The following is a 27,882-nucleotide window of genomic DNA, read 5'->3' as shown; positions in this document are numbered from 1 at the left end:
TAACTGTACATTAAATATAGTTATAAAGTAGCCCATTGTTAATATTTTCGTGTTATCAAAGAGCACGTAAAGCGGTTAGTCTTGATCTGTGATCAAGACAAGAAAGATGAGCAGAGAATCTGGCAGGCGGGTCCAGTGTGACCAAAACGATCAGTTGCGACGTAATAACGAGGCGTTCTAGTCCCGAGATGATAAAATATAGTTGGCCACAGCATCACTGTGTTTTATAACAAAGTTAATCGACAGTCACTTCAAACTCTAAACCAATATAAGGCAGCCTTTACAATTGTAAGCTTAACTGACGTAAACTTAGTGCTTACGATACTTTTGCAAATGAGAAACCCTCTCGTAAGCTTATAGTAATATCTCAGAACTTCTTACAACTTACGGGTGTTACAACGAAGTAAGTTACAAGTGTAAAGGCAAGTAACAATAGCTAGACCAAGTACAACATATCTATACAAAGAATAGAAAATGTTATAGTGATGTCATAGCTTCAGAAAACGTGTTAACTAAAACTTTATTTGTCCTGACAAAAATACGTCATAAAATTAATTTAGATTTTTTTACAAAGAAAATACATCTTTATATGAGTAATATAAATATAAATAATAATTGCGAAAGCATCTGTCGATCTTTCAAGCCAAAACTTCCGAAGCGATTTAAATTAACTTTGAGGACTACTACTTTTACCCGATTACGGGAAGTGGTTCTACAGGAGCGTGGGTGAAACTAGTGGAAAACTAAATTGCTCTTTATAAGGCATAAAAATAACATCACTATAACACTTCTAAACGAAATAATTCACAACTTTAATGAAGAGTGTAGATACAAATAGGATATGCTACACATTAATACTATAAGCACCAACACAGACACAGATATACATACATGTTACATCAATAAAATTATATTTATATAACATATTTACATATAATTCGCGACCGACATGACAGTGACGTCTAACAAGTCGGATGCTTTAGCACGATTCAATTGACATCTTCTTTCTCAAAATATCTTCTTTTTTATTTATAGAGGAACTGCAGCATATTTGGAATACTGCAGGTAACTTGGAATACTTCGATATCTAAATATATATAAACGCTATCTGAGTTTTTATGCCGTAAACATAACGTCAAACGATAAACAAAGCCATACAGCATTAAAAACAGGACGCCGTCTTGACATTTCGGCTACCAGCCCCCAGCGAACGAAACGCCTGATTTGAAAACTTTTTCGGTAAGAATGCAATCAGTGGTAATCATTTGCTGTAACACTAAATCTTTATTGTAATTATTTCAATTGCGGAGTGACCTTGTTAGTTTAAGATATTACTATGATTTTGTGAATATTTCTAGAATAAAAAATTTGACATGCAATTTTAAGTTAGGTTGGTGTGTTGTTAATTTGGAATACCGTGTTTTTTTTGCTTTTCAGTTTTTTTGGAAGTCGGTTTTATTTATTTGTAAGTTTCTTTTTTTGTAAAGAGCCAATGACTATAAAAATATTAGAATTCTATTAGTTTCTAAGAAAAAGTGTTAGCAATTTTCAAAGAAAAAAAAATATATATAATTTGGAATACTATATTCCAAATTATCTGCACCCTAAGTCAAATCACGTTTTTGGAGTATTTTTAGTTTAATAGGCATTTTGATAATATATCTGGTATTTTTTATATTTGATTGTTCTCATTATTAAAGTTTAATATTTTGACAATAATTTAATGTATTTTTTATTGAGCTATCCCGTTTCTCCTTCAATTTATTTTCAAAAAACAAACTGGTATTCCAAATATGCTTCACTTCCTCTACTGCTAATGTAGGTACGGCAAATTAAATACCATAAAACGGAAATAATTAGAAATTGTGTTAGAGGATAATAAATATTATTCAAAATTCATTTTTAAATTTTACCCAAAAAATAAATTAAAATAGCGCATCGGGCATCGCGAACATGGGTCAAACTACCGGCAGACAGGGTTCTAAAGAAACCCGACGACGCATGCCCTAGTAGTTAATTTTAAACTTAGATTTTTATTATTACGCTTTAAAAGCTTCTCTGCTTTCAAATGGATATCAAAGTACAAATTACTCGAAGCGAGGCAAAGATTTTACTCAAGTCGAGGCACAGATTTTTCTCATAGCGAGGCATAGAATTTTACTCTACTCGAGGCATGTCGATCGCGATATCAAAACAAAACAATCCTGGTTTGCGATGGCGCTATATTTATTCTAAATAAACCTATAGTGTTTATTATGAACGGATAAAATCTCCTATAGAAAAATATTTACAAAAATGCTGGCGTAGGTATAAAGGACGTATCCAATTTATCTTGGCACAACATTGATATTATGTATTTTTATAATTTCTCAGATAATTTTATAACTTCTCAAAAGGTATAAATAAAATAGCACTAATTTTATATGCACCTAAAATTAAATTATTATGTCAATTTTTATGCCAAAGTCACTTCTTCAACAAAAAATAGTAATATTTAAATGGAAGTGGAGTTACATTTAAATATCTACTAAAAACTAAAACGTTGTATGCCATATATTACGACAAAGCTTTAACAATTCCACGACACAAAATGTACATTTAAGACGACATTACTTTTTCATTTTAAATGAATAAATTATTATGTCAGTACAAGTTTTACATTTAAAAGCCTTAAAATTATTACTTCTTAAACTAAAACAACACATTGATAATGTCTTAGGTAAATATTTTTTAAACATTTCATAACAGTGTTATAACATTCGACAAACACAATCATTTATTTTAAACTTATATTATAATCATTTATAATTATAATTACATTAAGTAATTACAAGTTAACATTAATACGGAAAGTTAACGTTAAAAATTAATAAGTGGGACGTTTAATAAAATGCACAAAATTCGATAATTCATGATACAAATAATTCTAATTTACTTTCTTTACTAAAAACCACTAAGTCGTTACGACTCCATTTTTTATTGGAATTTAACCAAAAGAATAATATTTCATAATCTGGTTAAAATGTTTCTCCAATCTTGTTCATATTTTAATTTATATAATTGTGACTGGTTAGTTTAAGTTGTCATTTGATTTTAATAATGTAATTATATCATTACCATTTTGACATGTAAGTCAAATGACCAAAAAACATGGCTTCATAACATTATATTAAGTTAAATGTATTGTATACATACAAACTTGTAAAAGTCACATTCTTGATTCAAGACTGACTTTTATTGCAGCGAGATTCAAAAATAAATAGCTTTTACATTTAAATTAAATAAACAAATAAATTACAATTTTGCAATTCACGGCACAATTTTCATTTATTAAATCTCAATAATTTATTGGACTTTAAATGTAGATAATATAATATGTTTTATATATAAATATAGTTTATAAATGTATATATTTATATCTAATTTAGCAAAAATGGACGTTAGGGTTTCTGCAAGAACTTTTCCTTACTAATAGAAGATTTTTAGTTTGTGTTCAAGAGATCAGACATAAGGATGTGAAATTAGTTTTCAACACTAGGTACACGAAATAAGCTAAAAAGCACTAACAGGCTGAAATGAAACAGTGAAATTAGTGTTAATAGCGAATTAATTTCTTATAGTCACTCATGCATATGGATTTCGAATAGAAAAGTGCATTTTTTTCTATATATTGATATCTCCGCAGGAGCAGATCAATCAAGGAATTTATTGTTATTAATGGTTATGTCACCCTACAATAATAAGAACCGCAAGTTTATTGTTTAGGATCCTACGAATATTTATAATTTGCTTAGGGAATTTATAAAGTTGTGGATTTGGTTACTTTCCGATTATATGAAAGTTAACTATGAGTTGAATATGCATGAGTGATGAAAAGGATTTAATTATAAGCCTTAAGTTCAATTTAATTTATAAACCATACCATATTGAACACATGGCAAGTCTCTTGATCATTTTATAGATATTTATAATCGACTAGTCGATTTCCCGCGGTTTTTCCCGCGTCCCGTGGGAACTACTGCCCGTACCGAGATAAAATACAGCCCATGTTACTCGGGAAGAGTGTAGCTTTAAAACAGTGAAAGACTTTTTCTAATCGGTCCAGTAGTTTCGGAGCCTTACAAGCACAAACAGACAAATAAAAAATGTTTACCACGTATTACTATAGATTTTATCATATCAATCTTAAATCAATTGATTGATATAGCGATAATTCGTCATGTTGGTATACTTATGTCTTTTTTAGGATTTTTAGCGCTTTGCGTTTTTTTTATTAAGTTGGTATATATTTAATGTAAATATATTATTATATGGTGTAGATTACATAATATATATTGTGTTATTTTAGTTCTTAAATGGTTATCAAATCCGTGTAAGAAAATACAAATGATTTTGTGTTCGTAACTTTGTAGGAAATATATAGGTTTGTTTCTCTTTTCAGAAAATAGGTAAATTCTAGTAAATCTTTGTTCCAAATTGTGACAGTTCTGTATGAATCAATCAATTGATACAATTAATCGTATGATTGATTGAATCAATTGATACAATTAATGGTATGATTGACTGATCGACTGATTGATTTGATTAAAGCAGCATTGTTATCATAAAATTACTGATTTTAATACATTTAAAAACCTAATCATTTGATATCATTGATAGTAACAGTAAATAAAAATAGTTTGAAGACGATTAAATTAAGGTAAAATATGATTGATTAATCAATAGATTGATAAATATTCTTAATAGACTGAAGTGGTTAACAATGCGTGAAGAGTTTGAAGAAGCCCCGCCCCTTTTCAGGAGCTGGTCCCATCAGCATCGGAACTTGGTTCTTGTGGGTTATTGTTATCTGAAAATATAAAATTATTAAATTACATTTTCTGCACTTTCTCGTAGTCAATCTTTTTTGTCTTGGTACGATATTATATCAAATGACCCTTTGCTGTGTGTGCTGCATAAAGTATTTTTTATTTTGACCAATCTCATTGAAACCATTTTTAGTGCATTTTTAATTGCTGTTTTTCTTCTCTCGGCTGTCATTGAACATCCTTGGCAGTCGTAACGGGTAGTCAGAAGCCAGTAAGTCTGAGACAAGCCTGACCAAGGCGTATTGGGTTGCCCGGGTAACTGAGTTGAGGAGGTCAGATGGGCAGTCGCTTCTTGCACACACACACACACATACACTGGTACACAACTGCATCCGAGACTGGAAAAAGGCTCGGAAGATGATGACCATCGCCTTTATTTTAGTGATTTAAATGATTCCTTACCTACCTTTCCTTTCCTTACCTTTCCTTACCTACTTTTACCTTATGGTATATAATATAGCTGATATACCTTGCAAGGTGGCTGCATCCAGGGTTCCCCGTCTATCTGCATGGGGAAGGTCTTCTTAGTGGTGAGCGTGATGGAGCTGCATTGTGCCAGGCGCCTGCCTGATGCTCGGAGACCTGGACATAAGGAGATCAGTCTCATCATCATCAGCCTTTTTATTGTTCCCACTGCTGGGCTGCGGCCTCCTCACACACGGAGAAGGATTGAGCATTAATCACCACGCATGCTCAATGCGGATTTGTGATTTCAGACTATATAGTCCAGGTTTCGTCGAGACTTTTTGAATCAGCATACGCATACTTTAGAGGTTGGTGCTTTACCCAATCTTGTACCCAACCATTGGGTTTTGATGTATGGTAAGTATTTAATTGACTCAGTTTTCGAGGAAACTTAAGAATTGCTTCGATTTGACATTGAATTGATTGACATTTATAAATTAAAACTTACCCGTTCTCACTTGGCCCATATGCAGGCAGTTCTCCAAACCTATTACTTCTATTAGTTTGTCACCGATATCTGAAAAAAACAATTGTTATTATTACATGCGTAGGTCTGATTAGTGTGTCTATTTTTTTAAGACTATATGATGTAGTGTGAATGTGTGTGGAATATCGGATGTATTTTTTTTTATTAACTACATAATGTCTTTTTTGGAACCCTACAGGATGGAGCCCCACAAGTTGAAACCGCCGTGTTAGTAATGTAAAGAGATATAGTATCTGTCACCTTGCTGCGCGTTAGGGAACCTGCCCCGGCGGTGCGCGGCGCTGGAGCCCCATAAGTTGGAGCCGCCGTGCGCGTACGGGATGTTCAGTAGCGCTACGCCCTGCAGTGCAGGACCCTTGCTCAGCTCTAGCGAGGCGCCGTCACACTGCGTGTCAGAAATGGCATTTATAATTTTAGGACAATGAAGAAGAAAGCTCTCCAAAGAAAATCAGCAAACCCAGTGTCTACTAGGGCTTGCGCCTACCGGGGCTGCGAGATTGTGCGTACACTATGGGCTCCAGGAAAATCATCAAATGACACTCGCTGTGGGTGCAGCGTGAGGGAATGTCAGACTCTTACTGATTAAAACGTACCATGCCCCTTCTTGAACCCTTTTCGTACCAGGGCTACGGCAACTCGCGCAAACAATCCCGTAGCCCATGCAAATGTCTTTAGTAACTTAAGTTAACTTCGGAAATGCAGAATTACTTTACAAGCGTGACCTTCCTATAATAATAAAAAAAATACAATACATACCACAATATCAATATGCTCATGTAAATTCTTGCAGCTGGCCGCGAACTGCTCTGAAGTCGCGAACTCAAAGTACCACAGCTTGTTCTTCATGCGAGAGCTGAACTTGTCAGGGTTGCGCTCCCGTTCTGTGTGGAATTTCACGCAGATTGCTGCGTCCTGGGATGAGTAGGGATGGAGGTTAGTAATTATTATTATTTCTAGTGGCCCGTGGCTGAGTCAAAGCTGTGAGGATCGTTCAATTGTTTAAGCAATGCCTCTGTGAATGGTAGACGATTAATGCTGTTTGGGCTACGATACATTTTTGGGTCCTGGATTTCATTTGAACATCCTTGGCAGTCGTTACGGGGTAGTCTAGAAACCTTCTATCCTCACAACATTATGTAAGGAGCTATGTTACTGCCTTTCATCAAAGCTGCATCAAAGGAATTAGTCCAGCACAAGGTTTAAGCATTTTCTTAGTAATTCTCCAAAACTCAAATACTCTCTTACGCGTGCTTGGTTATCTTTTTGTTGCTAGTCACATATTCAAATCATCAAAACTTTTTGAGTCATATATTATGTACATAGAGGCCTTAAAACCAAGATTGAAAATGGGTTTAGAAATAATATTATTTGAAAGATAAAACTTACAACGCCAACAGAGAAGTAATTGTTGATGATGTTGTATGGCACCACCGTTGGATGCGGCGCTGAGTCAGGCATTTGAGGTTGTTCACACTGCAAAACATTTCGGTCAATCATCAATCGGTGCAATCATCGGTTTAGCTCACGAAACCTTGTTGTGTAAATGTACATGCACATTGTCTTTAAGTGCGTACGGTCGGGAGCACGGGGTCCCGTGCATCGGAGAGCACGTAAATGTCGGTCCTGCGTATGATCTATCTCCGGTCGTGTTGAATTGACGTCCCATCGGGTTATGAGAGTGAAGGAATAGGGAGTGCACCTGTGTCCAAGCAAATGCTCGTGCACTATAATATGTCCTGCGCAGCTGGCTGATCTCCTTAAATGAGAACAGCCGCCGTGGCCGAAATAGGCCGTGGACGCCATTACGGTCGGGAGCGCTCAGTAGTGGTCGAGGCTACAATTACAAGTAAGGCTCATCTGCTTTCGTGAGATAGGTAATAAGTACAAGTATATCTTGAAACATAATTTATTGTGTAACTTGTTTTGAAAAACTTACATCCGTAGTAGTATTTTCCACAACGATATGCCATCGGTCCATCATAACGGTGCTGGCCCGCGCTATCTTATCCAAGATCTTATGAATTGATTCACCTTCATACCTGCCAAAAAAGAAAAACATCGAATTGCATTTTTTTGGAGACTAGTTCTTTTCCGGCCCGTTGAGTCGCTCGTCTCATCCGAAAGACGTCCACTGCTGGACAAAGGCCTCCCACCAGGTCAGTCTTGCCAAGGGATATCGGGTTGTAAGGATAACTGGATTTAGGAGATCGCAGTCACCCCATGTGGTATACTGGAACTAATAAGCGGCATTAGGTAAGACTGGAACAGAACCCAAGTCGGATGTGATAAAGGTGAAGTGGACAGAATAGAAGAAAAGTAAAGAAGTAATTTTTGAATGGCACTTACCCGCCTCCCCATCGTAGACACCTCGCTAGATCGTTACCAGTTCCCAGTGGTATTACCCCTACAGCCGGCTGGGTTTCCATCTGGACTTTGTCTGTGATAAATGCAAGATTTTGTTGGTGTTAGCAATCTCTAACTCAATATGTTTTTATTTAAAGTGGGCCTAATAGAAGTTCTTTTAAAACGTCAAGCTAGTTGCATGTTACTGAGGAATGGGTCTCATGAAGAAGATAAAACTTTAAAAATGATTAGGCCAGTCAAATAATAGTAACAACCATCCATATAAATGCATATGCTGTCTATCCATATCGCACAAGGCAGTCTAGAGCCTAAGAAAAGACATAGACTACTTTTAATCCGGGTGCAGAAAGCAGTTCCCTTGAAGCACGGGTGCAACCACACGGATAACAATAAAGTTAAAGGCTGTACTATTTCTTACCCATGGTCTCCAGCACCCATCCAACAGTGCCGTCTCCTCCGCAACATATCACGCGGTAGTTCTTCACGTCTTTGAACATCTGCAACCCTGAGAAGTGAGGTATAAAGATATACAGTCATGGACACATAATTAAAGACACTGTTGGAATCTTAAATTGCTGCCGCATTTCATCTGTATTTCTTTTTTCTGATTGCTACTGGAACTTTATTTTCTATTTTAAAATATTTAAGAGGGCATTGTAAAATATGAAAACTAAAGACTATCTTCAGTGATCCTTCGCGACAAGTTTTTTTTCGCTTTATCCGAATCTCGAGCGGTATGAACCATAACGTGGCCTGGCCATATAATTAAAGACACTCCATTTGCTCAGAGGAAGAAATGCAAATTATTAATATTATTGATGGTACTTTTCAACACAACATTCCCTACACTGTAACTAAGCATACTAATGAGTACTAATATTTGGTTTATTTCCTTTTACCTCAATGACAGCACGACATCCCTAAGCGTGCAAGCGGTCAGTTTTGTTTTAAGTCGCTATGGGAATTTTCTTCCATGCTTCATAAAAATCTGTGTAAAATTGATCAATGTTTCATGTATGACTTATCGCCATTGTGTTTTCTGGCCGATCACCAGTTTTTTTTCTATTAAATTTGCGATGGGCCAAACCAAAACCGTCATAAGTTGCTCGATCAAAGAGTCCTTTTTACTACTCTTACAGTGTTTTTCAGAACTTTTCTAATTTGGAAAGCGCTAAGGACCGGTAAATTATGCTTAGCATATAACAAAATGCTATTTCTAAAATATTATAGTACTTGAATTCGCCTATTTTTAATAATATCTTTCTAAAGGATCACCACACCAAGTAGTGAAGAGAAGCCCCACACTATTACTTTTTCGCCTCCTATGTTTGAGAACTTTCTTAGTGTATTTTGGTTCCATCTCATGTTTTGGAGGCGACTAATTTCGATACATTATTTTAGAATTATTCGTATCCCTTTGTTTAATGAGAAAAAAAATACATTTTTGAACACTTGTTAACTGCACCTTTCACATTTGATAGAAATAGCCAACTACAGTATGGACACGCGGTGCTTTTCCAAAAGTAACATCTTCCGATACCCATGCCTTACAGCTTTTCCCGAACCGGTTGTAGTCCAAAAATTCTGCAGACACAATTGTCGTCCTTTTAGCATCAGATGACTCCCAAAAAAACCAGTACCGAATCATGTAAATGGTTCACTATTTGCCTATAGCACCGCCTTAAAGTCTGTTTGCGGACAAGTTTTCCTTGGGGTCGGTTTTGAGTTGTTCTCAAACCATGCCTTTTTTAGTACCATTGATAAGAAATCTTTAATAATAAATTTATTACCATGTCCTTACTATAGATCAAGTTGTATGAATAAATCCGTATGTCAAAATATAATATTAAAAAGCCTAAAACATTTTACTTACCAGAATTTTTATTCTAGTCTTATTGATAGGACTAAAATGAAAATTTTTAATGAAATAAACCTAAATTATTACCTAATTCGAGTTTTCATAAGTATTTTACTCACTTCTAAAAAAAAGTATGGCAACTATTTGTATCTTTCGTTTTTTTTTCTTAACTGGGCTTTAACTGTCTTTAATTAGCTGACCAGCCAAGTATCAGCTACAAAAAATAGTGTTCATTTCCCATAGAGCTTTACATGTAAAGTATTAAAGAAAGAAAATATTTTTTGTCCTTAATTTAAAGAACACAATGTAATGTTTGTTTTAATAATTATTACACTACAGTTTATACCGTGCTTAAGCTCATGTCAGTACCATAACTATTTATTTCACTTCGAGTCGGGGGGTGTCTTTAATTATGTGTCCATGACTGTATATGAACTGAATGTTATATATAAATGAATGCGATCATCTTCCAAGCGGAGTTTGGACTTTTCTCTATAAAGCTTCAAGGAGAGTTTTTAGAAATGAATGGCATTTTGATTTTTGCGAACAATTTTGGCAGAATCTTTCTATAGATTGTCTTGTTATTACCTCTATAAAACTTTCAGAAAAGCCATCCTTCAAGAAAATAGAGTTGCAAATGCGAAGCATTATTTATAACCGTTTACACGTAATTACAAGTGAAAAAAATCTACTATCTAATCCTCACCTTGCATAGGTCCTCCTTTCGCAATATCATGGACCTGTCTCGGATTTAATATATACTGGAGTTTTCTCAGCACCCTGGAACCCTGTCTGCCTCCAGACTTGGGGTTGATGAAGACGAGGAGAGGACAGGAGCCGTCAGGAGGCGTTATCTGAAAGGAGATGGGCGGGGCCCGAGGTTCTCGCTTCTCTCTTTCTTCTTTCTTCTCTTCTGAAGTCGCTGCTATTGATATTGGAAGAGATATTGAGGTGGGGAGGGATTGCTGAAAGAGAAGTATCGTATTAGTATTTAGTGACATTGGGTTTAACGGGCATCAATTTTGATGGCAGTTCGCAACAAATTTTTAGGCAGCCTGGTTTCTACGCAAAGACCCGTGCTTTTAGATTTGTTTTTTTTTTTTTTTGTAGACAAACATGTATACAGAAGAAATGAGTTGTTGAGTTCTTGTTGTTGAGATTGATACATCTATGCAGAGAGCATGTTACTGTCAGTCCTGCTTGTCATCTCTCTCCAGTTGCATCGGATTAAAGACCCATCGGGTGATAAGAGTGAAGGAGTAGCGACTGCATCTGTGTCTGTGTCTGTAGTATAATATGTCCTGGCTGAAGTCCTTATATGAGAACAGCCACCATGGCCGAATCAACCCTGGAGGCAATTCCTATTATTATTGCTTTACAAATTTATTTCAATATGAAACTTCAGAAAAGCACAGTTACATAACAAAAGTAGCACCAACCTGATCATGCTGCGGTCGATGCGGCAGCGAGCGCTGGCGGTCTAACACGAGCGGTCGGATGGCGGTGGGCGGCAGTAGATGCCGCGCGTGTCTGCCGAGGGAGCAAGCGCCGCCCGCACTGCCCACGCAGCGGTTGTGTAGCTGTAAGTGGGCAAAATAGTAGAAAAAGTCGTGGTGGTAAAGCATAAACCTTTCAAGCGTGAGTGTGTGGGTTCGATTGGTCAGGTAAGTAGTTTAAATGTACTTTCTATATATATCTTAAACTGGTATATATCTTAAATTAAGGGTGAAGGAAAACATCTCGAGGAAACCTAGTCTGGAATCACCAACCCGCATTGAGCAAGCGTGGTGGTTGACGCTTAATCCTTCTCTGTGTGTGAGGAGGCCTGTGTTCAGCAGAGAGACGATGACAATGACGAAGTATTGGAATAGCAGTCAAATGTTTGAAATAATCTAGGAGAATTAACACAAAATTTTAGATGATTACGATTGGTAGATATGGCTACCATAGTACCTAAAGTTATAAAAATCCTACATGTATCATGGATACCTAGATTTCAGGATTATGTTCTTTACACATCCAACATTAAGGTTTCTCAATTCCAAAATATACAGGTAGTCTAATAGAACAACAATGAACCCTATATACCAGCTGTTTAACTACATAATTACAATTAAATTTTTGGTTTTCCTCAAATAAATAAATAATGTCACTCACAGTGATATGGCACCATCGACAGTGCAGTCCAGTAATCCCGTTGTACCCTTTGATCTTTTTCCGACACCGCGCGCATTTGCCGTGACAGTTACCTGACAAAAACAGGAGAATAAAAATCTCTGACGTAATTGTATTGTTAGCTTAAGGGTCGGTTCATATCTAACGGAATATGCGTCGCGTATTATCGGTCGCGTAACGCCAGAACTGACAAATATACGGTAAAACATTCAATCATTCACACATAACCGATGATGCGTTAGTGCGTCGATCATACATTTACGATACGCTCGACGCATTTTCCGTCAGATATGAACCGACCCTAAAAGAGCTGATGATGAAGTTGAAAGTCGAAGGAACTCCTCAACGGTCTACAGCAGGTATCAGGTGTTTGGCTTGTTTTGTTTGTATTGTTGAGGACTTTACACAGAGTAGATGATAATGAGCAGAGAAAGCAGAGGATAAGGGTTTTAACAAAAAAAGAATTTAAATAAAGTTGCTCAACCATGACATCCATACAACTTTTAAAGTAAGTACCTCAATTTTTTTGTTTTTATTTGTGGCTCGTGTACCGTGAACTGGCAGATCGTAAATGATACACACGGGGTACTATAACAATGTGCTTTAATAAGCCGTACCTTCGACCCAGTGATGCGCGAGTGTGGCTGGTGCTCGCTTGGACTTGGAGTAGGTGGCGATGCACGACGCCGGCGCTCGCTGCACGCACCGCTCGTGCACCGTGAACTTGCAGACTGTGGGTGCAACAAACGGGGTTGATTGGTAAGTGAAGGAAATGGCATCTTAAATGCCTTACTCGGTAATGTAGATCCTTAGTGACATTGGCATCTGAAGGCCTTTCTGTAGCAGTAGACATATTTCGGCTGTGAAGGCGAGTTTGGTAGATACCTTGGAGAGATGTAAATGTTTACAGGCAATAATCTCAAAAGCAAGATTCAACTGTGTGCAGCACTGTGCCGCTTATAAATGTTTCTTCTGGTCTACTAGCTGGAAAACATAAGCTTAATGCTTGCAAACATTTCTAAAATGTCCACAACTACAATAAGAATAATTTGGTTGGAATCTCGCCATAAAAGTAACTGATTAAAGGTTAAATTACATTCGTCAACGAGTTCTTCCGTGATTGAGAAGGCACTTTAAACTGTGGTGCTGTCATTTGAACATCTTTGACAGTCTTGAGTCTTCATGGGTGTATTAGTAAGAAAATCTGACAACCAATCATTTTACACAAGGTCTGTCTTAAGCACATATCTTTAGGCTAGAAAAACAGCTTAAAAACCCAGGTAAATTCAATATGCTAAATTAAATTCTATACTCACAGATGCAACAAAGGCCTTTCTTCCCCAATCCCACCAGCATGTTGAGACACAGGTTGCAGTACGCTGGTCTGCTGAAGTGCTTCAGTCTCCACGCATGCTCGCCGTCTTCTTTGACGTTCGTGTCTAAACCTAGTAGGACTAGAAGAGGGATGGTTGTCATGCTGTGGAGGAAACAATGGTATATGAGTAATAGTGGATTTTAATATTCGATCTATCTGTTCATCTGCTAACCAGAGATAAAATAGGCCTAGTTCCTGTGAAAGTAATTTCAAAAATACCAGATTTTAATGACCTATCTCTTGTTTTGATTATAACTGATCGAAAAAAACTAAGCTATCGCGTCAACCTTCTTCTTACAACGTCAGGCAATATTGTATCTCCACGAAACTACATTTGACAATATACGCAAGTACTAAGTCTAGTGAATAGTTACTGTTATACTGACCCTCCTCGTTTCCATTCGTCTAGCGACACGGTACCGTCAGCATCGTAGTCTATCTCCACCATCATGTCTTGTAGGATCTGCAAACCATAACGAATTATTTAAGGTACATATTATGTACTGTACGCATGTATTTTTTTAGATACCCACAGATCAGAAGAGAAGTTAATGTTTCAGAAAACATTAAATGTGTAGTGACTGTCATTAAAACCGTTTTGGCAGTCGTCGTTACCGGTAGTCAGAAGCCAGAAAACCTGACTGAGAGGCTAGGCAGATGATGAGCAGAGATTTGCCAAGAGCAAGTGTGCATTAATGTTCAATTCTTCCTTGCGTGAGAGGAGGCCGCAGCCCGGAACGATAAAAAGGTTGATGATGATGATACTAGCAGCACTGCATATGTTGGCATACTCACAGGTCTCAACTCAGACGTCTCCCAGCCGAGGTACTCAGCCACCGTCATCATCTGGTTGACGATGCAGTCCATCTCGTTGGTATCCAGCACGCCGTTACCATCAGTGTCGTAAAGACGGAACATGACTGAAAAAAGATTTAAAAAAATGCTATTAAAGGGTAAAAAGCCTAGGCCTTCCTCGATTAGACTATCTAACACTGAAAAAAATTTTCAAGGCAGCGCAGTAGTTCCATGAATAGGGCGATCAAATAAACATGCTTGTCAGCTTTACTATGTAGAGAAATATAGATCACAATTGAGTTAAATTTCTTCTTAGATAAGCTAGTCCTTTGTGGTCTATATAGCAATTCACGTTTTTGCAAAAAAAAAATGTATAGTTTATCGCGATCAAAACTAACATGTGTACATAATCAAGTCCTATGAAGATGATGATTGCCTTTTGTTAAGTGGTGTTGATTGCCTCTTCTCAAAGGAGAACCGAATGGAAAGTAAAAGAACATTAGAAGAAGAAGAAAATGACAGTAAAGATAATACTTACATTCTAACTTATCTTCAGGTCTGCCAGCCTCCAACAGCGAGAGGTAACATACGATGTCTTTTAGTGAAACCCGCGCCGTGTGCACTTCTAGCGTCGAAGACCGCCGCATTAGGTGTCTGAAATCTGGAAGAAAAAAGTAGTTTAAGTAAGTATCTAGAGGATTTTTTAGTCCAGAGACTTCAATTATGTCTTAGACAAGATTTTATCGCGAATAAGTATAGTTAATGTAAAATAACTCTGTCATTCTGAAGGTAGTCATTTGAACCAGTCTTATCGAGGGTAATCGAGTTGCCCTCGTAACTGGGTTGAGGAGGTCAGATAGGCAGTGGCTCCATATAACACACTGGTACTCAGCTGCATCTGGAGACTGGAACCCGACTCCAACATAGTTAGAAAAAGGCTAGGGATGATGATGATTTGAATAGTCTTATCAATATTTTTCTTCAACTGACAGTAGGTAAATATTGGCAACTCAAAGAAGACCATACCTTCAATCTTAGTAGACTGGTTGACCCGCAGCGAGTTGCTGCTCTTGCGACTGGAATTCCGGGACATCTGGCTGTGACTGGGGCTGGTCTCGTTGCGCCTGTCTAGGCACAGCTCGTGGGAGGAGTATGACGGGTGAGTGGTGACTGTGAACATTGGGTGGACGCTCCCTGGAACATAAACATTTGTTATTATTTGGCATTTTAGCATTAATAGTCGTGGTGGCTTAGTGGGTAAAAGAACCAACCTCTCAGGTGTATGAGGGCGCGGGTTCGATTCTAGGTCAGGCAATTACCAATGCAACTTGGACACCAATGGCTGATAAAAAGGTGAAGGAAAACATCTTAAGGAAACCTGGACTATTAAGTCTGAGTCAGTCGCTTCGAGTCAATCAGTAGTACTACACTGCAGCCTGCTAAGACTGGCAGCCGACCCTAACATAATTGGGAAAAGACTAGGCAGATATAATCCAACTTACCAGTCCGACTCCTGGACCCCTTATCGCTGCCATCGACGGAGTCTCCCGAACTCTTGCCGAGCTGTTGCAGCCGCTCTGCCAAGCCGTGGATCTTGGAAGCCAAGCTCAGCTTGCCCTGGAAATGTAAATATTTTGGAATTAGTAAGTAAATTCGTGACACCGAGAGAGATTTTTTAGTAAAGGATAAGGTGTCTTCTTAACGAAAACGTACAATGGCCCGGCCTACCGGCCCACGCACAATGTATAATAGGTAAAATTAGTGCGGGCTATCAGGGCGTCGTGTTATCAGAGAGCTGTATATCATCCCTGTATACATGTACCCATATACATACATACCTGAATATCATCGCGCGGCGGTCTGTCGCCCGTCCTGAAAATCAGGGGGTCGTCCGCTGTTGTTAACAGGAGTAGGAACTTATGCTTGCACTATTTAACTTTAACGTTGTCAAATCGTCGATTTGACTAATGGGCGTCAAGTACTCGTCTAGTTATCGTTATGGTTAAATGGTACTCTCTCTTTATATTTGCCTCAGAAATCTATGAAAACCTCAAACACAGCTTTGACTTTATAAAAATGTACAGTGATACTGGTTTACCTGTCACCTGTCGCGCCTCACGAATGATAGGAACAGCTGGAAGAAGTGTACAGTGATACTAGATTACCTGTCGTACCTGATGGTCGGCGTGCGCGGTGACAGCTGCGCAGGCGGCGGTGGAGCTCGCGGCCGCCATCTCCCGCAGCGCCGGCCGCCTGTCGCGCCTCACGAACGATAGGAACAGCTGGAAGAAGTGTACAGTGATACTAGATTACCTGTCGTACCTGATGGTCGGCGTGCGCGGTGACAGCGGCGCAGGCGGCGGTGGAGCTCGCGGCCGCCATCTCCCGCAGCGCCGGCCGTCTGTCGCGCCTCACGAATGATAGGAACAGATGGCTGGAAGAACAAGTTGAATTATCATTCGGCTGCCACGTTAGACTTTTTGTTGCATAGACAATCTGGTCGACTTTTTGCAAGACTATGATTTTCCAACTTTTTGTAGTGTTACCTACCACTTTGAATACTCTTTTGTGAATACTCATTAGTACTGGCCAGCTGGTTTGACAACTACGTTCTATAAGAAGTTCTACGTTCTATAAGAAGTTCTACGTTTTATAGAAGGCAACGCTCGTCAAACCAGTCGGTTTTCGTTCGTAGTGAGATATATTATTTGTTTGTTTTAGTTTACCACGTAAATATAAGTTGAAAATACAAACGTTTGTTTCTCTATGGCACTTGTTAAAGAGCATGTTACTTGTGCAGAAGTCTGCAGACAGCAGAGTATGGAAGGAAAAACAGAGGCTGATGAAGACGATCAGATTATATGCACAAACAAGACCAAGACCAATGGAGCGAGGAGTCAGAGAAGACAAAAGGCTCCAGAAGGAACAAATGTATGATTAAGTCAGTGGAAGTTTGGCCTTCACGAATTAATGGAAGGAACTGGTTTGCCTGAACACGCTAGTTTCGGGAACCAATTTGAAAATTATAGGTGTGTGGTTGATAGCCCATTTATGGAGAAAGCTAATAAGCATATGAATAGCATCTTACCGAGACAGTTCATCAGGGGCCGACACCTCGAGGAAGGTGTCCAGGAACCAACGGAAACCTTCATAGTCGATGTCCTGAAACAAAGACAATTATTTTAGTGTGCTTTTCAAGAAAGAATTAACTATACTTTTTGTAATAGACTTGGCAGGTATAGTTTGTTATTCCTACCCTACCTTATATTATAAATGCCAAAGTTTGTAAAGATGTAGGTAGAAGTATGGGGGGTCGTCTGTTATTATTTCACGCTGAAACCAATGAATGTTTTTTTAAATCTCGGCAGTAAAATAGCGTATATATCAAAAGGCATATTAGACATATAAGTAGGCTACTCTATATCCATGTGCGGGAAGTACATTTAACGACAAGTTACTTAGCTATTACACATAGGTTATTGTTTTTAACGCCTGATCAAAAACTAATAATTCTGCGCACTTCTACAGAAATAAACGTGTTGCGTCGTCATAGTACATAAGGCGCTTATCCGCGAACCACCTCGTACATATAAATATTTCCTTTTTCATGTTTCGTGATGTTTTCCATAACAAATAAGTACCTCCTCGCACCTTGTAAAAAAAAAATAATGCCTAATTTTTGAAATATTCAAAATACATTTAATTTTATTTTTTAATTTGCGATTCATCATCATTAAACCTTATTTTAAAACCACAATACTCTTCTCGCCTTACAACCAATAATAACAGCGTGTATTTCCACCTGTTACACTGGCGGCCATATTTAATTCCGCTAACAAAGATGTTTACTAACTCAGACAGTTTATTTCTGATAAGGCGGCCAACCGTCCCGCATTCTGCGGGACCGTCCCGCAATGCTTGACGAAATCCCGTTTTGAAATTATTAGTAAAATAGTCCCGCAAAACGTTGTATGCGTCCCGCATGTCCCGCATCCCTATTTTTCTACCACGCTTCTACACAACACCCACGCTCAACAGTGCAGGAACACAGACTGATTACCTATAATATAATCTCGTTCTCTTTATTTCTACTGAACTCGTGAGGCCTAATGATTTTGAAAATAATACATTAGTGCACGCTGTGACACGATATTGATAGGTTAAATTATAGCTTTTTGCTTACGGTTTTTATTTTATCAGTTCCGTCCGATCATTTTTCAATGTAAAATTTTCAATGAAAATTATATTCTAACAAAACATAGCTCATCATCATCATCATCACGCCTTTTAAATTCCTTCTTCAAATATAGAGAATTAATGAGCGTTGATCGAGTCGCTTGCTTAAGTCGTGTTGGTAATTTCAAACTTCAAAGTCATCATCTTTTAAATGTTTTCCTCCACCTTCACTCAGAGTTTGAGGTCCAAAACACACCCAGAAGTACATATAACGAAGAAAATTGACTTTGGTACTTAACAATGTATATAAGTCATATTGCTTATGTAAAAGTTTCAATAATAACACATAATTTACAAGAAAGTATAAAATAATTATTATTCTTGGTGTCCTCGACGTTTGTGTCGGCTATACCCAGGTGGGTCGTTGCCTAGCAACGCTCATTGCGTCTCTAATGTCAGCCATCTTTGAATCCGACAACAAACAAGAAAAATACGTCAACATACTTAGTATGCGCTGTGTTATGGTATTTTGAGCAAAATATATGTATTGGAAAAACTTTTTCTAACCCTTATTAAATTTATATCGATATTATAAAGAGGATTTTGTATTTTTATTTCGTTGTAATAGATATCATCAAAAATTTCCTTCAAAATTAGAAAGCTACATTATCTTGCGAGTAACATAGGCTACCTACATTTTATTCCGGTAAGGGCAGTAGTTCTCCCGGGACACGGGTGAAACCGAGGGAATATGGCTAGTGTGTATTAATATAAATAAAAAAGTTGCTTTCTGTTTATAATTCACTATCTGTTTATTCAGTTTAATCTAAACGTGTCGACGGTCAATCGATTTAATCGCTCCAAAATAGTCATCATTGCAAGATTCCACAGTTATCATAATGTTCTCGTACAAAAGAACAGCAATTTCGCGTAAATTTTGTTTGCTAGAGCAAGTACACCAGAAGACACATTTCTATGCGTCACCAATAGACAGCTTTTAGAAGAACCTTTCAATAATTTTCCCATACCACACATGACGCGATAATCTTCACACACACAAACGTCACCCAAGGCTAAACACAAAGTATGTGTCCCAACCATGGAAAACAAAATGACTAGCGGAGATATCATAACGCAAAATCTCCTAGGAAAGTAGCGCGACAAAATGCGGATGTTGGGAGGACGAGGAACGTTACAAACTCCGCTCGTAAGGGCTTATTACGCTTGACTAAATTCAGTCGTCTAAATGATGCAGTTAATAAATTCAGTCAAATGTGTTCGCATTTAGGAACTACTAAGTCACTAAATCATTTAGAAACCTAATTACGCTACTAAATTTTGTCAAGTCTAAGCCCTTTAAACCCTTTCTTTGGAACCCTACCATTATTTTCAAAACAAAATCACCTATCAATCAAGATCAAACTTTGAGAGATAGATTTTTACCTTTACTTGACCTACAAAAAGGCTTGACCTATCTTCCTTATGGCATCTCCGCTATCTTTCCTTCCTCTTAGACCAAACATTCTTTTCATAGCAAACATTTTGTCTGCATAGCTTTGTTCCTCAACGTATGCTCAGTATGTTTTCTTTGATATTGTTCCTCACACAATAGGTTATAAGATTAGATATGAAAACCCGCATTCAGTCTATTATGGGAGATATTGAGCGCTTTCTTAGAACCTCTTTTGTGTGGGTTTGCTAGAATTTTCCAGTGGTTTCACCCGGGCTTTGAATTAATCCCATTGGCATATAATGTGTACTTATAGTCTGTTATTTACCGGACTCTATCGGGATGCCAAGATCTTAACATATTCAGTGCCATAAGTGTAGTAAGAACGACTAATATATACGAAGAAACATGGCAATGGTAGGTAATTATAATAATTAAGCTCCATCGTAGGTATACGGGGTAAGATTATGGGAAACTTACATATTATGTATATGCGAACGGCCTTATATCTATCTAAAACTATTTTTCTTTGACCAAAATCTGTCTTTCTCAGGCTAGTTCTAAATTCCACTTCTAGAAGCGTACGTAGTCTTTGCATTGCTAATTCTATGCACCTAAGTATCTGCATCAAAATTATTCAGTAGCTTAAAGCTTACAGCCATACAGACAATTTTCTAATATTATTAAGCACATTGAACATTTTCAACGTTTTCCTTTATGTAGATTATTCTTTGTGGTGTTTTAATAAAGGCAAAATCTCTTCATTATATCCAGTCTATCGATTTTTGACGTTTAGTTTTTATAATAAGGCTTTATGCAAAAGCCGATAAAGGTTTTCATGCCAAAGATGGTGAAGGTTTTCGACAGGTAACAGACAGAACAGTGTGTAAAATAGGCTCTCATCTACATGATAATATATGAAATTTTTTTTAAACATAAGCAGCCTTACTGCAAAAACTTTCAAGTGTCTGTTGAACATTAAAAAAAAATGGCAGATTATGACGTTCAAATAAGGTTTGCAGCCACATTTTTTAGACAAGTGTTCAACAGATGTTTAAGTTGTTGTAGTAAGGCTGTATTCGTCTAGCCATTTCCCTACTAAGTTGGGTGGTTTTTCAGATGCAGCAGCATACAATATTTTACGTGGAGCGACAAAATTTTGGTAAACTGGTTGTCAAATTGGCTTTCAACATCGAAAATTTTACCCTAGCAACAAGTGGGCTTAAAAATATTATAATGGGGCTAAAAATCTACGTCATTAGTCTCTACTAAGTAACTCTGTCTGTCTGTGTTAAGCTTACAAGTCTTAACCACTGAACTGATTTTCATAGGTACAGAGATAGAGTTGACTTTGAGAAAGAACATAGATAGTTTTTATCGCGGACTTTTGAATAATTCTCTTGGAAACGCAAAAACGTAATAAATAACTTCATTTATGGAATCATTAGTTTAAGCAGTAGTCTATAATTTGTTCAATATGCTTCTGTGTAAAAAGTCCTATCAACATTGTTTCCCTACCTTTAGTTAAGTGCCTACTCAAAATAGAGTATACTTTCACCAATTTACTTACAAGAAAATTGCCAATAACTTATCTAAAATTATATGCCGTGTCACTCAACAATTTTGTCCAAATTATTTTCGTGAACCGACCGTAAAACAAAAGAAAGTTTTGCTACCGTAAGAGGTCCCTAGGTAAGGCCAGAGGCCAAACTGTTAACCCTTCTGGTTTAGAGATGTGCGCGTGTATCCGAAACTTTGCGGATATATTTTTCGGATAAGACAGATTGTTTAAAAAAAAGTCTTGATAGCTGATATTGCTGACTGGCTGTTTTTGCGCGGTTTCACCCGCTTTTCGGGGGAATTTCTTCCCGTTCTCGAATGAAATTTAGCCTCTGTCACCTGGAAACAACGTAGCATCCCAAAAGTGAAAGAATTTATCAAATCTTTCAGTAATTTTCCAGGCTTTAGGAACCGTTAAACAAACAAAACATTCAGACATTTCTCTTCCTAATATTAGTTTACACAACCTGATCTTTTAATTAAATCATCATAATCATCATCTTCATGGTACTCATTCAGAAGACTGGCTGCATTGCCACGAAAGTCGAAAGTAAGTTAGTTTTCTGCATTAACTAGGCCTCAATAAATACGAGAAACTGGCGATATGTAGGCACTTCAAATAACCGCACCACTCGCGGATACTCCCAAAAAATCCTTAGTATCCCAACACTAGTAATAAACCGGGATTACCCATGGTTTACGATGCTACTGGCTCATCCCATGAGAGTCTACGGTAAGTAGTAGCCATGCTCTGATGTCACGGCATTCCCTAAGGGTTGTAGCAAAGTTAGTAATTAAGGTAGCTTGTACTAAAGATATGAAGAGGTTATGTAGTTATGTGGCGCTGAAAATCTTGTAGGTACCATAATATTGTGAAACATTCGTTGGTTTGGAGTCTGAGGGTCCGAAACTACTAAACCGATTTGAAAGATTATTATTTCTCTGTTTGGGAGGTAGACTATCCCCGAGTAACATACCTAAGCTTTATAACATTGTCAGGTACGGGAAGAAATTCTTCCAAGACGCGGGTGAATTCGCGAAAAAAGCTAGTACCAGATATGAGATTTTTGTTTGTTTCGTCAATAAGATATTGCCTGCTTATCTTTATGGTCATTATCTGCCTAGCATCATCCCTTCTATGTTGGGGTCGGCTTCCAGTCTAACTGGATGCAGCTGAGTACCAGTGTTTTACAAGGAGCGACTGCCTATCTGACCTACTCAACCCAGTTACCCGGGCAACCCAATACCCCTTAGTACAGGTTGCCAGAGTTTCTTGTCTCAGTTGTGTCTTTGATTTCAGTCTTTGGAAATAAGGTAAGCTTACTTACGTTATGTAGCCATGAGACCCCGTAAAGCAAAATACGAGGCAATAAAAGACGAATATATTCTAACAAACATATCATGTTACCAATAAAACGTACCAAATATGTCGAGTACTTTCAGAAATCTCTTTTCGGATGTTTATTTCGGAACCCGATACGTATGCGATATGTATGAGCCCTGACACTCTGCAAACTTTTAGTCGGCCGATAGTTTGTTTGGGCTCATAAATCAGTATGAAGATGAATGTTAGTACACATATTGCAACGATCAGGCAACCATCGGGCCAACTATTAGTAGATAGTTTACAACGAATTTCTATAATAAATCTGTCAGTTGTTCTGCGATAAGAGACTAAAATTTGACATCACTACATATATTATAAAACAAAGTCGCTTTTTCTGTCCTTATGTCTCTTTGTACGGTTAAATATTAAAAACTACGCAACCGATTTTCATGCGGTTTTTTTTTATCAGATACAGTGTTTCAAAAGGAAGGTTTTATGTTTATGATACATGCATAAATAGTAGAGAACACTAACAATTTTAGAGGTTGCCGAAGCAAAGCGAGGGCGGGCCCCTAGTAATTTATATAAAGCTAATGTCACAATTATCTAATCTAAAATCAAAGGATAGATATCTTATAGAAACCCACCGTTAGTCTGCAGTGTTCGTGCTACAAATCCTTATAAACTGCTGTAACAACTTCACAGTTGAACAATTTCAATAAAGGACATTGTTCCGGCTCCATACATGTTCTGCCTAAGAACCGTTCGAATTTAAAGTGACTTCTATAAACTCTTAAAATTATATGGAATCCTATGAAATAAGTTTTCACGAACGGACACTTCAGGAAACTAAAATAATTACGAAAAAAGTTAATATTTTGAGGTTATAAATAAAAAATAACCAAGCTTGCGTGAAATATCAGAGTAGTATTATCAAACTACACTATACAAAATATCAACAATACTATGTACAGCTCTATGTTCTCTTCTAGATCTAGGAAAAGACTACTCTATTAGATACTAGGAAAAGAGATACTACCTATAGTCTGATTTTTAATTCGAGTCAGTAAAATGACAGGGACAACTGTCACTTTCACAAAACAGGGTGACCCACTACAATAGTGATGTTCCACAATCGATCGACTTAGAAGTTTAGTCATGATTTATTTTATTAGGTATCAGAGCGTTGTTTTTATTGTAAATATTTAAAGCATAACGTATTAAATAATACGATTTTAGAAATATGAACCTTCCCAGCATATTAAAACTTCTCACTACAACATTATTATAAAAGATGGGGGATTCAGGGGAATCAATAATGGAAAGTTAAGAAAATACAAGTAATTTTATACTTAAATAAATTTATTCATAACGGTTGCGATTCCGAATCCGATTCTGAATCAGTATATTCAGAATCGGAATCGGAATCAGTTACATTTATTATAAATGAATCCACACATTCGTCTATGATGTGGTCGAGTTGGCACATTTTGTCTTCGACTTTTATTGCATGGTTGATGCACTGTCGCCAATTTTCAGGTGTCACTTCTTTCACACCTTCTTCAAATAACTTTTTTACGTCTTTTATTTTAAAAGTTTTATTGTTCCTGGCGACATACCCCTTTGTTTGAGCCCAAACTAACTCTATTGGGTTGAGCTCACAGTGATAAGGGGGCAGCCGCAGGATTGTGACACCATATTCAGCGGCCAACTCTTCCACAGCATAGCGTTCGTAATTAGATTTGTGGGATTTTACAATCTCTAATAATTCAGCCTTTATCATCCTAGGTTGAAATTGAATATTTTTTTCATTCAACCACTGAATTATATCATCCTTCCGCCAGTTTGAAGTGGGGATACGCTCAACTTTTCTAGAATGATACGGTGCGTTATCTAGTACCAGCACCGCATTTGGCCTTAAATTTGGCAAAATAGTTTTAAGCCAGTCCTCGAAACACTGTGAGTTCATTTCTTCGTGATAGTCACCGGTATTTTTCTTGGATTCAAAAATCAGCAATCCGTCTTCTAAAAATCCTTCATCACTGCCTATGTGTGAAATTATTAGGCGTCGACCTTTTCCGGTTGGGCCCTTTAGGCCTGTAGTTAAACCTTTTGAAAAGGCTTGTTTGGAAGATTCTATTGTTGTATCCACCCAAACTTTACTAGTTGTATGACCTGTTAATATACAAAATTCATATAAATAATACAATTCTGACACAAATACATTTTGAAACTGAAAAACTATTCACTTAATATAGTTGTAAATAAAAATATTCAATTACCTTCATTAATCCACGTCTCGTCTTGATAATAAATTACTTTTTCTTGTCTCCGAAATTCTTTGATTTTCGTCAAGTACCGTGCACGCCACAGAATTAAATCTTGACGATCCATCAAGCAGCTGCGTCGGTTGCGTCTCGCATATTTAAAATTTAAATGTTTTAAAACTGCTCGCATGGTACTCTTAGACATATTTGGTAGGTCAGGATCATCACTTACAGCCTGATGAACCTATAAAGTATTACAAGTATTTAATTTTTGTAAATTTCAGCGCGTCAATGAAAATGTGTGTTAATTACTACCTATTCAGAATCAGAAATATTTATTTGTTAAACATAGGTATTAATTACATGAGGATCTTATCAATAAACGCAGTGCGCTATGTTTTGCGTGAAGGCGTACAAATGTTAAAATGAGAGATACTTATACTACAAAACAAAAAATTAAAAACTTATGAAAAAATCTGAAGAATTGTCAATTTATTAAGAAAAAAGTATTACAAATCTCAAGACTATTTATCCTATATAATATAACTAATAAATATTACATTTCACTACAATATTTTATGTATGATGTGCAATTATGTATATTGTATTATAATTTTACATACCTTGGCAATAGTTGGTGGGTCCTTCTCATAAAAGAATTGGTGAACTTTACGTCGTATCGCCGAAAAGTCAAAATCATCAATTTTATCTTTGAATGTCAGTTTGGGTCCGGATTTTTTCTGACTTGTTAACTGAACGTTCTCCTTTTGTTCTTTCAGTATCCGATACACAGATCTAGTCGAAATTCCCAAAATTTCAGATACTGTCTTCACACACTCATCTTTCTTTGGGACTTCGAAAGATTTTGCTGTATTTTGATTCCATACATAATTATATGCATTGAGAACCATTTGTTTCTCACTCACAACAAATGATCGACGCTTTCTTTTTGGAGGGAGACATCCATCTTTAGAGGTGGACGGTTGGGCATCCATCTCAAACACCAACGTAACAAAACAACGTAACAAAAAAACGTAACAAAAAACTCAACAAACAAATAACAAGTAAGAAATAAACAAGAAACAGCAAAGGACACTAAACACTTCTGACACCGTCGGAATTCGGGAGCAGAATGAAAAACAAAATGGCGTCCATGGCGTCATTTTTTTTATTCTTGGCCATAGATACAAGTCTTTCAGCCGCCATGGCGTCACAAGTGATAGTCCTGCCAATAACAATAAAAATATATAACAACAGTATTTTATGTAATATTTAATTACATGTCTTCAGTTTAATTTCCGTAAATTACATATTTATATTAATATAAAGCCAATTTGATATAAATAAAAAATGTAATGTATGTACAAATAAATAAATGAATGTAATCTAGACTAACTTTTAATTCTCGATTAAAAAATCTCGATTTTCCACACCACTATTTATTTGGGACCCTATTTTTTTAAAACCGTGCAACACTGGAAATGTCATTTTACTGACTCGAATTAAAAATCAGACTATAGTCAAGTTTAAGATAATTCTTTGACAATTATCATTTTACAAAGTTGCATTTTCTGTCTGTCCCTATGAATGCTTAGATTTGGGTGCGATTTTTTTTAATAGATAGAGTAGGTCAAGAGGAAGGTTTGTACACTAAGGTTTTACATTGCCACCGTGCGAAGACGGGGCGTGTGGCTAGTTTTCATAAATGCTTAGAATTTTTATGAAAATCAACTACCTAAACGCTTTTGCTTTCAACGTTACGTTTCTTAATATAACCCGCGGTCCAAGAAGGCACTGAAGGCACTGAAGGTCCGGAACCAAGAAGGCACAGACAGACCATACTAAAAATGTCATTACCACACAAAATAATTTAACAGTTAAAGTAAGGTTTACCAATAACAATGAAAGAGGTTTTCGAAGATGTGTAATAAAAACAATATTTATATTCAATTAAAGGTTTTTAATCATCAATATTTCTCAATAATATATTATCTAAGAACTGTGCAGGGGGTTCAATTGAATTTTGGTATCTCGCCCAGCTTATCCATTGTTGTATGCAACGAAGTATTTCTTCGTTTTCTAATACCAAAGAACCTCCAGCAGATCCACAATTCACACAATATAAACTATATTCTGCATCCATTGTTGTAATTATAATACAACTAAATTCGATCACAGACAGAGCAATATCCGAAAATGCCAGGAAAATCCTTTTCCTTTACACACAGCCGAGTCTACCAAGTACGCAATCTAATCGGAGTCCGTAATCAAGCCAAAGTTGTTAGAATAAAACCATGAAACGCATAGAAAATCACAAAAGAAACGATAGTTGCAAAGCAATCAAACCATTGACATAATTATATTCTAATCAAACTGACTACTAGCAAACTGACTGAAGTACACCAGTGTTGCCAATTACGAAAGTATAAAGCCCCCAGTACACATTGGCCCAAGCGTGGCCAATACACGCCATCACCAATGTGTACACGGGGTATTGGTGCATGTTGGTGGACATTTGTCAAGGTTGGCGCGCATTCGGCGAGGTTTTGGGCACACATCAAAGGAATCGTGGCCCAGCTTGGCGTGTGGTGTTTACACATTCGGCCAATGTTTAGTTCGTCACCGACCGCTGAGAATAGTACACTTTTGTGTTGCGTGTAAAATGAATATAGTAGTAAATATAGTAGTGTAGTATAATACGATTAGATTGCGTAT

At 37.0% G+C, this 27,882-nt stretch overlaps 1 protein-coding gene across 1 annotated transcript in view; it reads right to left on the bottom strand.

The window, feature by feature from the left end:
- Positions 1 to 4,694: 4,694 nt before the first annotated feature.
- Dgk (Diacyl glycerol kinase) overlaps positions 4,695 to 27,882 on the bottom strand; it is a 42,434-nt gene continuing 19,246 nt past the window's right edge. The window contains exons 3-23 of the mRNA XM_064042204.1: positions 17,476 to 17,549; positions 16,710 to 16,821; positions 15,890 to 16,004; positions 15,414 to 15,581; positions 14,926 to 15,048; positions 14,388 to 14,512; positions 13,979 to 14,055; positions 13,534 to 13,694; positions 12,835 to 12,948; positions 12,200 to 12,291; positions 11,482 to 11,622; positions 10,749 to 11,007; positions 8,603 to 8,689; positions 8,167 to 8,257; positions 7,757 to 7,859; positions 7,207 to 7,293; positions 6,577 to 6,732; positions 6,061 to 6,205; positions 5,782 to 5,850; positions 5,338 to 5,450; positions 4,695 to 4,849 (exon numbers count right to left, since the gene is read on the bottom strand). Coding sequence (XP_063898274.1) covers positions 4,757 to 4,849; positions 5,338 to 5,450; positions 5,782 to 5,850; positions 6,061 to 6,205; positions 6,577 to 6,732; positions 7,207 to 7,293; positions 7,757 to 7,859; positions 8,167 to 8,257; positions 8,603 to 8,689; positions 10,749 to 11,007; positions 11,482 to 11,622; positions 12,200 to 12,291; positions 12,835 to 12,948; positions 13,534 to 13,694; positions 13,979 to 14,055; positions 14,388 to 14,512; positions 14,926 to 15,048; positions 15,414 to 15,581; positions 15,890 to 16,004; positions 16,710 to 16,821; positions 17,476 to 17,549 — 2,505 coding nt within the window. The 3' untranslated portion in view covers positions 4,695 to 4,756. The remainder of the gene's footprint in view (positions 4,850 to 5,337; positions 5,451 to 5,781; positions 5,851 to 6,060; positions 6,206 to 6,576; positions 6,733 to 7,206; positions 7,294 to 7,756; positions 7,860 to 8,166; positions 8,258 to 8,602; positions 8,690 to 10,748; positions 11,008 to 11,481; positions 11,623 to 12,199; positions 12,292 to 12,834; positions 12,949 to 13,533; positions 13,695 to 13,978; positions 14,056 to 14,387; positions 14,513 to 14,925; positions 15,049 to 15,413; positions 15,582 to 15,889; positions 16,005 to 16,709; positions 16,822 to 17,475; positions 17,550 to 27,882) is intronic.

Source organism: Helicoverpa armigera, chromosome 27, assembly GCF_030705265.1.
Source record: "Helicoverpa armigera isolate CAAS_96S chromosome 27, ASM3070526v1, whole genome shotgun sequence".
In the NCBI taxonomy this organism is placed as follows: domain Eukaryota; kingdom Metazoa; phylum Arthropoda; class Insecta; order Lepidoptera; family Noctuidae; genus Helicoverpa; species Helicoverpa armigera.
Note: the sequence above shows the minus strand (reverse complement) of the source record. Positions and strands in the feature narration are given on the sequence as shown.